At 47.2% G+C, this 13,195-nt stretch overlaps 1 protein-coding gene across 4 annotated transcripts in view; it reads left to right on the top strand.

The window, feature by feature from the left end:
- The first annotated feature begins 97 nt into the window (after window positions 1–97).
- The window catches only part of LOC105467528 (zinc finger protein 490), a 30,096-nt gene continuing 16,998 nt past the window's right edge, over window positions 98–13,195 (top strand). For 2 of the 4 annotated variants that reach the window (XM_071086978.1, XM_071086977.1), the window contains exons 1-3: window positions 98–356; window positions 1,839–1,883; window positions 5,572–5,649. In XM_071086978.1, coding sequence (XP_070943079.1) covers window positions 240–356; window positions 1,839–1,883; window positions 5,572–5,649 — 240 coding nt within the window. In that variant the 5' untranslated portion in view covers window positions 98–239. Of the gene's footprint in view, window positions 357–941; window positions 1,045–1,838; window positions 1,884–5,571; window positions 5,650–13,195 lie in introns of all 4 variants that reach the window. The other 2 variants (XM_071086979.1, XM_011717217.2) reach the window with 2 other exon arrangements.

Genomic DNA, 13,195 nt, shown 5'->3' with positions numbered 1-13,195 from the left:
GCGAGGGGTAGTCGTACCCCTCTTTCCGGCGGCGCCCCTGATTGGACAATTAATACAGTCCCGCCCCCTTTTGTCCGAATGACAGCTAGCCGGCTGGTCTAGTAGCTAGGCAGATCTCGCTTCCGCCGGTGGGACGGAACTGTGCCCTCCGTGGACAATTGTGTTGAAGCAGAAATTGTTCCGGATCTCGGGTCGGACACGGAAGTCTTCCTGCAGTGTTTCTGGATGCGGGGACAGGGATGCGCAGGAATTCCAGTCTCAGTTTCCAGATGGAGCGACCCCTCGAGGAGCAAGTCCAGAGCAAGTGGTCGTCTAGTCAAGGCCGCACAGGAACAGGAGGGTCTGATGTCCTCCAGGTACCAGGGGCTTGGCATAATGTTGTAAGGCCTCTCGTGGAATAGTGACCCTTGTTTATAAACAGACGGTTACTCCATCATGTGTAAGAAAAAGTGTGGGTGCATTTTAATCTTTGACTATAACAGCGTTGAGGCGTCCACCTTTCTTTTCCCCACCTCCACACATTTGGCACTTTAGAAAAGGAACCCCAAGCCAGGGCTTGGTGGCGCACACCTGTAGTCCCAGCTACTGCGTGGTGGGGGTGGTGGGGGAAGTTGGGGGGTGGGTGGGCTGAGGCGGGTGGATCATGTGTCTTCAGGAGTTTGAGTTCAGTCTGGGCAACATGGCCAGAACTCATCCCAAGAAAAAAAAAAAAGGAAAGAAAGAAAGAAAAAAGAAACGTAGGACACCCAAGCACTTGGCTCTGGTGGTAAATTGCAACCGTAACCTGGGCACAGGGACTCTTTTCAGACCAATCACGATCTATGAGACATGTTCAGTAAATGGCATTTTACTGTGGAAGGAAATGGTTTCTTTTTGTTTTTTGTTTGTTTTTAGTTTAAGCATGTTTTTATTGCTTTTTATTTTCATTTTTATTTTTGTAGATTTATGGTTACAAATGCACTTGTGTTACATGGATATATTTCATAGTGGCGAAGTCTGGCTTTTAGTGCACCCATCACCCAGAGTGTATATTGTATCCGATAGGTAATATTTCATCCCTCATCCCTTCTCTCTCTCCAACCTATTGGCATCTCCAGTGTCTATTATTCCACTCTATATGTCCATGTTTACCCATTGTTTAGCTCCCCCTTATATGTAAGAAGATGCAGTTTTTGACTTTCTGTTTTTGTTATCGCACTTAGGATAGTGCCGGGCGCGGTGGCTCACGCCTGTAATCCCAGCACTTTGGGAGGCCGAGGCGGGCGGATCACAAGGTCAGGAGATCGAGACCACGGTGAAACCGTCTCTACTAAAAAGAAAAAATACAAAAATTAGCCAGGCGCGGTGGCGGGCGCCTGTAGTCCCAGCTACTCAGGAGGCTGAGGCAGGAGAATGGCGTGAACCCGGGAGGCGGAGCTTGCAGTGAGCCGAGATCGCGCCACTGCACTCCAGCCTGGGCGACAGAGCGAGACTCTGTCTCAAAAAAAAAAAAAGGATAATGGCCTCCAGTTCCATCCGTGCTGCTGTAAAGTGGAAGGAAATTTATCTCAAATAAGTGTTCTAGAGTGTCCCTACAGAACTTTGAAAGGCCAAGAGTCCAAGACCAGCCTGGGCAACATAGCGAGATCCCATTTCTAAAAAAATTTTTTTTTAATTAGCTAAGCGTGGTGTTCACCTGTAGTCCTAGCTACTTCAGAGGCTGAGGCAGGAAGATCTCAAGGCTAAGAGTTTGAGGTTACAGTAGATGAAGGGGGAGCAATGCTTCCAAGATTGTCCCATGTGATGTTTGGTTCTAAATTGCTGAAACTCACAAAATACATCCTCTTGTTTCTAATTAGATGCAGAACAGTGAGCACCATGGACAAAGCATCAAGACTCAAACTGTAAGTGAGATCGCTACCTGTCAGTGTGGCGACCTTCCTGGTTTATAATGACCATTTGGGCCTGTGCTTCTGTGACCTTTTTGTGGGGGGTCTTTGGGGTCTTTGTGAAGCATCAAGATACTCCCATAGTCAAGGCCAATAACCAGACTCTCAGGTGTGTCCTGTTCATTGCCCTCAACCTGTACTTCCATTGTCCCTTACCTTCATTGGTTATCCCAACATAGCCACCTGCATCCTTTGGAATATCACATTTGAGCTGGGTGCAGTGGCTCATACCTGTAATCCTGGCACTTTGGGAGACTGAGGTGGGAGGATTGCTTGAGTCCAGGAATTGGAGACCGGTGTGGGCAATGTAGTGAGACTCTGTCTCTTCAGAAAATAAAAAAAATTGGCTGGGTGCAGTAGCTCATGCCCGTAATCTCAGCACTTTAGGAGGTAAGGTGGGTGGATCACTTGAGGCCAGGAGTTGGAAACCAACCTGGCCAACATGGTGAAACCTCATCTCTATTAAAAATATTTTTAAAATTAGCTGGGCGTGGGGTGGGGGGCACACCTGTAATCCCAGCTACTTGGGTGGCTGAGGCACGAGAATTGCTTGAATCTGGGAGGAGGAGGTTGCAGTGAACTGAGATCGCGTCACTGTACTCCAGCCTGGGCAACAGAGTGAAACTCTGTTTCAAAAATAAATAAATAAATAAAGATAAAAAATTAGCTGGACATGGTGACATAGTCCCAGCTTCTTGGGAAGCTGAGGCAAGAGGATGGCTTCAACCTGAGACTGCAGTGACCTGTGATGGTGCCACTGCACTCTAGCCTGGGCAACAGAGCTAGACCCTATCTCCAAAAAACACAAAAACCACACATTTGGAGTTATGTTTACTTGTTTGCATAGTTTGGACAAAACGATCACTGTAGTTCTGACCTTCCAGGTAACCACGCAAGAGACGGATATGGCACTGGTTAGTATCAGGGGTACCTAATTCCGTCATTGCTGTCAGTTCCCTGATCGAAGTGACTCTGTAATCCCAACACTTTGGGAGGCTGAAGTGGGAGGAATTTCATGGGGAATGACTACAGCCTTCATGCATGTAGATACATCTGAGCCTGAATATGTCATCTTCACATAAAACTACGATTTGGTTATTGACTGTTCTGTGAATCCTGGGTTCCTTGGCTCATGGGAGCTTCAGTGTGGCTTTTCTGGCCAGGAGCTTGCCTGACATTTTCAACAATCCAATCCTTAAGTTCAGCATGCTGGTATTTTTCAGTGTCTGGGTCACCGTCCTTCTTGTCTACCAAAACCCCAAACGGGGAAGGTCTCAATCCTGGCCTCCACTGATTTGCTGCTGCTTCTCTGTCTGTAGATGCTATGCTGTTCCTGTTCCTGTTCATTACTTTTTTTTTTTTTTTTTGGAGACAGTGTTCTTGCTGTGTTGTGCAGGCTGGTCTCAAGCTCCTGGCTTCAAGCAGTCCTCCTGCCTCAGCCTCCCAAAGTGCAGGGATTACAGGTGTGAGTCACCACACCTGGCCTGAGTTTTCAGTTTTTGACAGTTCTCAGTATATGTGGTGGCAAGCATTTGGACTTTAATACTGAGAAGTTCCATTATTATTATTGTTATTATTATACTGTATTACTATTACTATTATGTGCTGTCGCCCAGGCTGGAGTGCAGTAGCAAGATCACAGCTCACTGTAGACTCGACTTCACAGGCTCAAGCAATCCCCCTGCCTCAGCCTCCCTAGTAGCTGGGACTAGTAGCTAGGACTAGGACTAGGTGTGCGCCACCATGCTTGGCTAATTTAAATTTTTTTTTTTTTTTTAGTTGGGCGTGGTGGTGCACATCTGTAATCCCAGCTATTTGGGGAGGCTGAGGCAGGAAAATTGCTTGAACCCGGAAAGTGGAGATTGCAGTGAGCCGAGATTGTGTGACTGCACTCTAGCCTGGGTGACAGAGCGAGACTCCATCTCAAAAAAAAAAAAAAAAATTAAAAATTTTTAAATTTTAGAGACAGGATCCCCCTATGTTGCCTAGGTTGATCTTGAACTCCTGGACTCAAGTGATCCTTCCACATCAGCCTCCCAAAGTGTTGGGATTATAGGCGTGAGCTAGTGCACCCGGCCAATTTCATTATTACTTATGAGCCATATGAGTTTAGACAAGACTTTGTGCTCTCCATACTTAACTTTTTTCATTTGCAGGATGGGAGGTATGATTGGGTGGGGCTAATCAAATGAAATACTAGTGATTATGAAATCACATTAGTCACCAAAGTGATATGCAAACATAAATTATTGAAATATTGAATAAAAATAGGATTTTATTTGTTCTTTGGTAAAACACAAAGCTGTTCATTGTTTTTTCTTTCCTAACATGTGCTGGAAATCTACCATATGGAAATGACACTTGTGAATGGTCATGGACTTTTAGGCCTTTGCTGATCATTAAAATAAAAATCTTCCTGGCCAGGCGTGGTGGCTCATGCCTGTAATCCCAGCACTTTGGGAGGCCGAGGCAGGTGGATCACCTGAGGTTGGGAGTTCAAGACCAGCCTGACCAACATGGAGAAACCCTGTCTTTTTTTTTTTTTTTTTTTTTTTGAGACGGAGTCTCGCTCTGTCACCCAGGCTGGAGTGCAGTGGCCGGATCTCAGCTCACTGCAAGCTCCGCCTCCCGGGTTTACGCCATTCTCCTGCCTCAGCCTCCCGAGTAGCTGGGACTACAGGCGCCTGCCACCTCGCCCGGCTAAGTTTTTTTTTGTATTTTTAGTAGAGACGGGGTTTCACTGTGTTAGCCAGGATGGTCTCGATCTCCTGACCTCGTGATCCGCCCGTCTTGGCCTCCCAAAGTGCTGGGATTACAGGCTTGAGCCACCGCGCCCGGCCGAGAAACCCTGTCTTTACTAAAAATACAAAATTGGCCGGGCGTGGTGGCACATGCCTATAATCCCAGCTACTAGGGAGGCTGAGGCAGGAGAATTGCCTGAACCTGGGAGCTGGAGGTTGCGGTGAGCTGAGATCGTGCCATTGCACTCCAGCCTGGGCAACAAGAGCAAAACTCTGTCTCAAAAAAACTAAAAAAATTAAATTAAATTAAATTTTAAAAATCCTATTCGAGGGTCTCAAATACACTTTTCTTAAAGAGATAGGAAAACCATTAACAAAATATTTAGCAGAATACTTCACTTCTGGTCCACCAATAACCACTTCTCAAGCAGACACCAGCTGTGTTTGCTATATACTTCAATTTAATTGTGACAGTATCTACCTGGAGACAGAGTCCGATACCAGAAACTAACAGCTCACAAGAATGTCCCTCACTTCAAATGTCAGTTGTAAGTCCCAGGATGTGACCTATGCTTCTGACCAACCAGCTGTAAATCAGGGTTTTCATGACCCACTCTTTGGGTTTGATTAATTTGCTATATAGCAGCCTAAAGAACTCACAGAAACACTACTTACATTTACCCATTTATTACAAAGGATTTTTTTTCCTTTTTTTTTGAGACAGAGTCTCTCGCTCTGTCGCCCAGGCTGGAGTGCAGTGGCGTGATCTCGGCTCACTGCAAGCTCCGCCTCCCGGGTTCACGCCATTCTCCTGCCTCAGCCTCCCAAGAAGCTGGGACTACAGGAGCCGAGTTGGGAGGATTTATTGTTTTAATAGAGCAGGGTTTCACTCTGTCTTCCAGGCTGGAGTGCAGTGGCAGGATCATGGCTCATTGCAGCCTTCAACTCTTGGGATCAAGCGATCCTCCCTCATCAGTCCTGTAAGTAGCTAGGAATACAGGCATATGCCACTGCACTCAAGTAATTATTTATTTTTTGTAAAGTTAGGGTCTCGATCTGTTGTCCAGGCTAGTCTCAACCTCCAAGTCTCAAGAGATCCTCCCACCTCGCTCCTTTCAAAGCACTGAGATTATAGGAGTGAGTCACCGTGCCTAGTCTTACAAAGGATATTTTATTATGTATTTATTTACTCTTATTTTGAGGGTCTCATTCTGTTGCCAGGCTGGAGTGCAGTGGCACAATCTTGGCTCACTGCAACCTCCATCTCCTGGGTTCAAATGATTCTCGTGTTTCAGCCTCCCTAGTAGCTGGAATGACAGGCATGCTCCACCAAGCCCAGCTATTTTTGTGTTTTTAGTAGAGAAGGGGTTTCACCATGTTGGCCAGGCTGGTCTCGAACTCCTGACCTCAAGTGATCCATCCGCCTTGGCCTCCCAAAGTGCTGGCATTACAGGTGTGAACCACTGCGCCCAGTCTACAAAGGATATTTTATTTTATTTATTATTATTATTTTTTTTGAGATGGAGTTTCACTCTTGTTGCCCAGGCTGGAGTGCAATGGCGCAATCTCAGCTCACTGCAACCTCTGCCTCCCGGGTTCAAGCGATTCTCCTGCCTCAGCCTTCCAAGTAGCTGGGATTACAGGCGCCCACCACCATGCCTGGCTAATTATTATTATTATTATTATTTTAAGATAGAGTCTCTTTTGCCCAGGCTGGAGTGCAGTGGTACGATCTCGACTCACTGCAGCCCCCGCCTACTGGGGTCAAGTGATTCTCCCACCTCAGCCTCCCAAGTAGCTGGATTACAGGCCTGCGCCACCATGCCCAGCTAATTTTTTTTTTTTTTTTTTTTTGGTATTTTTAGTAGAGACGGGGTTTCACCATGCTGGCCAGGCTGGTCTCGAACTCCTGACCTCATGATCCACCCACCTTGTCCTCCCAAAGTGCTGGGATTATAGGCATGAGCCACTGCACCAGGCCTAATTTTTGTATTTTAAGTAGAGATGGGGTTTCACCATGTTGGTCAGGCTGGTCTTGAACTCCTGACCTCAAGTAATCCACCTGCCTCAGCCTCCCAAAGTGCTGGGATTACAGGTGTGAGCCACCGCACCTGGCCCTACAAAGGATATTTTAAATGATACAAATGAACAGCCAGATGAAGAGATACCTCCAGGCATATGGTTACGTTCTTATTTACCAACCAGAAGGCTCTCTGAGCCCTGTTTTTGGGTTTTTATGGTGGCTTTATTATGGTGACGTGATTAATCACATCATTCACTATTGGTGATCAACTCAACCTTCAGTTTTCTCTTCCCTCCCTGGAGGTGGGGACAGAGCTGAAAGTTTCAAAGCTCCAATCACGTGGTTGGTTCCCCTGGTAACTAGCCTCCCATCCTGTGGTTTGTAGGAGCTTTCCAAAAATCACCTCATTAACATAAACTTAGCTGTGGCGGAAAGAGGATGGTTGTAACTAAAGACATTTCTTTCACCTTTCACTCGAACTCTTCTAGAGCTATTTTTAAGAACTGAATACAAAAGGCCATTTTTTGTTTTGTTTTTTTAAATAGGGTCTCCTTCACTCTGTCACCCAGACTGGAGTGCAGTGGCACAATCTTGGCTCAGTGCAGCCACCACCCCTGGGTTCAAGCAATCCTCCCACCTCAGCCTCCTGAGTAGCTGGGACTACAGGTGCATACCACCATGTCTGACTATTTTTTTGTATTTTTAGTAGAGATGGATTTTCGCCATGTTGCCCAGACTGGTCTCAAACACCTGAGCTCAAGCCATCTACCTACCGTGGCCTCTCAAAGTACTGGGATTATAGGTGTGAGCCCCAGTGCCCAGCCTTTTTCATTTTTTTGAGACAGAGTCTTACTCTGTCACCTAGGCTGGAGTGCAGTGGTGTCATCACAGCTCACTACAGCCTTGACTTCCCTGATCTCAGGTGATCCTCCCACCTCAGCCTCTCGAGTAGCTGAGACTATAGGCACACGCCCCTATGCCTGGCTAATTTTTGTATTTTTTGTAGAGATGGGGGTCTCACTGTGTTGCCCAGGCTGGTGTTGAACTCCTGGGCTCAAGCATCCTGCCTGCCTTAGCCTCCCAACGTGGTGGGATTGCAGGCAGGCCAAATACTTTAACAAAAGATACTCCGTTTGCTCTAGTCACTTGGGAAATTACAAGGTTTTTAGCAACTGGGAGCCAGAAACCCTGTACAAAACCCAAATTATATATTTCACATTATCACAACTTTCTTTTCCACCAAACTGGGGGGTGGTACTCAAAATGATACCCTCTCTCTGCAGTTTGACTCAATTATAACTTGGATATTCTCTTTTTTTTTTTTTTTGAGACGGAGTCTTGCTCTGTTGCCCAGGCTGGAGTGCAGTGGCGCAATCTCGGCTCACTGCCACCTCCACCTCCTGGGTTCACGCCATTCTCCTGCCTCAGCCTCCCGAGTAGCTGGGACTATAGGCGGTCGCCACTACGCCCGGCTAATTTTTTGTATTCTTTAGTAGAGACAGGGTTTCACTGTGTTAGCCAGGATGGTCTCCATCTCCTGGCCTTGGGATCCGCCCGCCTCGGCCTCCTAAAGTGCTGGGATTACAGGCGTGAGCCACTGTGCCCGGTCATAACTTGGATATTCTCTAAAAATCCGTAGTTCTTGTCTGTGCGTCAACTGGGAAATCACTGTGGATTTGAATAAGTACTCTGCACATAAGAAAAACCCGTGATGGGGCCAGGTGCAGTGGCTCACACCTGTAATCCCAGCACTCTGAGAGGCTGAGGCAGGTGGATTGCGTGAGCCCAGGAGTTCGAGACCAGCCTGGCCAACATGGCGAAACCTTGTCTCTACTAAAAATACAAAAAACTAGCCGGGCGTGGTGGCACGCACCTATAGGCCCAGCTTCTTGGGAGGCTGAGGTGAGAGAATCATCGGAGCCTGGGAGGTCAAGGCTGCGGTGGGCCGAGATCACACCACTGTACTCCAACCTGGGTAACCATAGTGAAACCTTGTCTTGACAAAAAAAAAAAAAAAAGAAAAATACATGATGGGCTGCACTGTGCAGATGATCATTACCCTCTGGGAAGACCTCAGTGGTTTTCTTTTTTTGAGACAGAGTCTTGCTCTATTGTGCAGGTTGGAGTCCAGTGGCATGATTTCGGCTCACTGCAACCTCTGTCTCCTGGGTTTAAGTGATTCTCCTGCCTAAGCTTCCCACATAGTTGGGACTACAGGTGCCCACCACCACGCCCAGCTAATTATTTTTATTTTTTTGTAGAAATGGGGTTTCACCATGTTGGCCAGGCTGGTCTCAAACTCCTGACCTCAGGTAATCTTCCCGCCTCGGCCTCCCACAGTGCTGGGATTACAGGCGGGAGCTACTGCGCTAGCCAGAAGTTTTCTGATGTACAATTTATGTCACCCAGTCTCCAGTAGCAGCAAAATTTTCATGTCAAATACATGAGGCAATTCAGACGTAGAGATCAATGGCATAAAATTGAAGTTCCAGAAATAAGCCCATATATATATATAGAGTCAACTGAGTTTCAAAAACAGTGCCAGGAATCAGGAAAGAATATTATTTTCATAAATTAGTGTTTCATAAATTGGATAGACATACAAAAAATAATAAAATTGGGCCGAGCACAGTGGCATGATCGTTTGAGGCCTGGAGTTCAAGACCAGCCTGGGCAATATAGTACAACCTCATATCTTATAAAAAAAAAATTAACCAGGTTTGTGGCACACACCTGTAGTCCCAGCTGCTCAGTGGCTGAGGGGGGAGGATTGCTGGAGCCTGGCAGTTTGTGGCTGCAGTGAGCTAACCACTCTAGTCTAGCCTGGATGACAGAGTGAAATCCCAATTCTTTTTTTTTTTTTTTCAGACGGAGTCTTGCTCTGTCGCGCAGGCTAGAGTGCAGTGATGCGATATCGGCTCACTGCAACCTTCGCCTCCTGGGTTCACGCCATTCTTCTGCCTCAGCTTCCCAAGTAGATGGGACTACAGGCACCCACCACCACGCCTAATTTTTTGTATTTGCAGTAGAGACAGGGTTTCACTGTGTTAACCAGGATGGTCTCCATCTCCTGACCTCGTGATCTGCCCACCTCGGCCTCCCAAAGTGCTGAGATTTCAGGTGTGAGCCACTGCACCTGGCCTTTTTTTTTTTTTTCTTTTTTCTTTTGAGACAGGATCTCACTCTGTCTCCCTGAATGGAATGCTGTGAGCCTTGGCTCACTGCAGCCTCCGCCTTCCAGGCTCAAACGATCCTCCCACCTCAGCCTCCCAAGTAGCTGGGGCTACAGGCGTGCACCACCACACGTGGCTAATCTTTGTGTTTTTTGGAGAGACAGGTTGTGTCAAGTTGGCCAGGCTGGTCTGGAACTCCTGGGCTCAAGTGATCCACCTGCCTCGGCCTCCCAAAGTGTTGGGATTACAGGTGCGAGCTACTGCGCCCGGCCCATTTATGGTATTTTCTTATGGCAGCCTGTGATGTTTATTCTGTGTTATCAACTTAACTAAGGGACCAAAGGACAAGAGTCCTGAACATTTTTTCTCTAGTCTGACGTCACAATCTCCAAAGTTATCAAAAACTTGCATTCAAGAGCACCTGTTAGAGCTTTATAGCTGATTATAAAACCACCTTCTAAAGAGGACCAAGAGAAGACAACAGTTGTTTATGGATGACAAAGTTTTAGGGTAGCCATAGTTAAAGACACAATTGACAAGGAAATCTGTTACCTCTGTGGCACACAATAATTTAACATAACAATTATAATTATTACTGATAACATGCACTGAGATATATCAGAATTACAGGAGTTTTCCTTCATTTTGGAACACATGCCAATAACATATATATATGGATATAGTCTAAAGAAATCCAAACCCCATTTTATATTTGACATTGCTTCCTGTGTGATTTTTGTACCAAATAAGCCAAATTTCACCTTTACATTAGTATACTATTAATATCAAACCCAATTCTTTTTTTTTTTTTTTTCTTTTGAGATGGAGTCTCACTCTGTAGCCCAGGCTGCAGTGCAGTGGCGCAATCTCGGCTCACTGCAAGCTCCACCTCCCAGGTTCACGCCATTCTTCTGCCTCAGCTTCCGGAGTAGCTGGGACGACAGGCGCCCGCCACCACACATGGCTAATTTTTTTGAATTTTTAATAGAGACAGGGTTTCACCATGTTGGCCAGGATGGTCTCGATCTACTGACCTCGTCATCCGCCCGCCTCGGCCTCCCAAAGTGCTGGGATTACAAGTGTGAGCCACCGCACCCGCCAGAATCTATATTTTTTAAGTTTTTAATTTTATTTTTGTAGAGGCAGGTTCTTACTATGTTGCCCAGGCTGGTGTGAAAATCCTGGCCTCAAGGGATCCTCCCAAAGTGCTGAGATTACAGGCTTGAGCCAACGTGCCTGGCCTTTAATTGTCTTAAAAGGAAGTAAATTCTGACACATGCTACAACATGATGAAGATTGAGGACGTTATGCTAAGTGAAATAAGCCAGTTGGAAAAGGATAAATACAGAATAATTCTAGTTATATAAGGTACCCAATGAAATTCATACAATCAAAAAGTCGAATAGTGGGTGTCAGGGACTGAGGGGAAGCGGTAAATGGGATGTTATTCAATGGATAGTTTCAAATTTGCAAGATTAAATCAGTTCTAGAGATTGGTTTCACAATGTAACTACACTTAACACTACTGAATAGGCCACTTAAAAATGGACCTCGGGCAAAGAACAAATTCAGCTGACATGGAACTACACCGCTGGGAGCCGGGACAACCCACTCTGGGAAGCTAGCTTGGCTCAGCCTCGTGCTCTCCTGCATGACTGTCACTCGGGGATGAGGGGGCGGGGCCACACAAACTGTCCAATCAGCATCGGTGTTGAAAAGGCCCGTGGACCCCCCCCCCCATCCTTGAATGCGCATGTGAACTTCCTTATTCTAGCGGTTCGCTAGTATTGCGTCTCAGCCAGGGCTGAGGGCTGTCTGGGGCTCTGCATATGCTTTGTCGCACCGGGACCTGCAGGTACTGAGGGATCTGTAGGGAGGACTCCTGGAGCCTCCCTAAGCGGAGAAATGGTGAGTTTGCGGGACCGGGAGTCCGGAGACCTGAGGAGGGGACTTGTCGGAACCGACTGTGGGAAGACCTGAGTCCTCCTGGCGCAGCTCTCGGGCCAGGAGACCCGAGGGTCTCCCAGCAGGGTGGGGCTGGGCCGGCAGCTGGGACCTCAGGCGTCTTGTCCCATCCCTGCGACTGCGGTCCTGGCCCGGAGCCCTTTCTGGGCAGCTGGGCATCCGCAGCCCCGCGTCTCCCAAGATCTCGTGCTTTTGAGAATCCATTTGGGTCAGAACATTAAGGTGAATCCACCTGTGAGAACTGAAGCCTGGAGGAGGGAGCATTTTTTTTTTTTTTTGCAGCTGGGGGAGCGGAGGGCGCGTGGAGCTCCCCGAGTTCGTTCCTGTGGCTGCTCCGATACCGCTGCTGTCTTCACCAGGCACTGACCCACTGTCTGGGTTACCGCTCCCACGTTTGGGAATTTGTTTTGAGACGGTCTCGCAATGTTGTCCAGGCTGAAGTGCAGTAGCGCCATCAAACCTCATTGCATCTTAAGCGATCCTCCCGCCTCAGCCTCCTAAGTAGCTGGGGGTACAGGCATCTGCCACTACTGGCTAATTTCAAATTTTTATTTATAGATATGGGGTCTTGCTGTGTTGCTCATGCTAGTCTTGAACGCCTAGCTTTAAGGGATCTTCTTGCCTTGGCCTCCCAAAATGTTGGTATTATAGGCGTGACCATACCTGGCCTTTGTGAATGTATTTGCCTTTCGATTGTGGGTTTTCCATTTTAACCGTGGAGAAGCAATTCCTTATCTAAACAGATTAAAACATTTGCGTTTCTTTGCCTTGGATTCCTTGATTAAAGCACCTTTTTTTTTTTTTTTTTTTTTTTGACACAGAGCCTTGCTCTGTTGCCCAGGCAGGAATGCAGTGACACCATCTCGGCTCACTGCAACCACTGCCTCCCAGGTTGAAGCAATTCTCATGCCTCAGCCTCCTAAGTAGCTGGTATTACAAGCGTAGGCCACCACGCCCAGCCCATTTTTGTATTTTTAGTAGAGATGGGATTGCATCTCAATGACCAGGCTGTTCTCAAACTCCTGGCCGCAAGTGATCTGCCTGCCTCAGCCTTCTATAGTGCTGGGATTACAGGTGTGAGCTGCTGCGCTGGCCCAAATCACCTTTTTGCCTTTTTCTTTCTTTCTTTTTTCTTTTTTTGACAGTCTTGCTCTGTTGCCCAGGCTGGAGTGCAGTGGCATGACCTTGGCTCACTGCAACCTCTGCCTCCCAGGTTGAAACAATTCTTCCTGCCTCAGCCTCCCCAGTAGTTGGGATTACAGGCACCTGCCACCACACCCTGCTGATTTTTCTATTTTTAGTGGAGATGGGGTTTCGCTATATTAGCCAGGCTGGTCTCAGACTCCTGACCTCAGGTGATCCACC

This window comes from Macaca nemestrina, chromosome 20 (genome assembly GCF_043159975.1).
Source record: "Macaca nemestrina isolate mMacNem1 chromosome 20, mMacNem.hap1, whole genome shotgun sequence".
NCBI lineage: Eukaryota > Metazoa > Chordata > Mammalia > Primates > Cercopithecidae > Macaca > Macaca nemestrina.
This window is presented reverse-complemented; position numbering and strand designations above follow the sequence as displayed.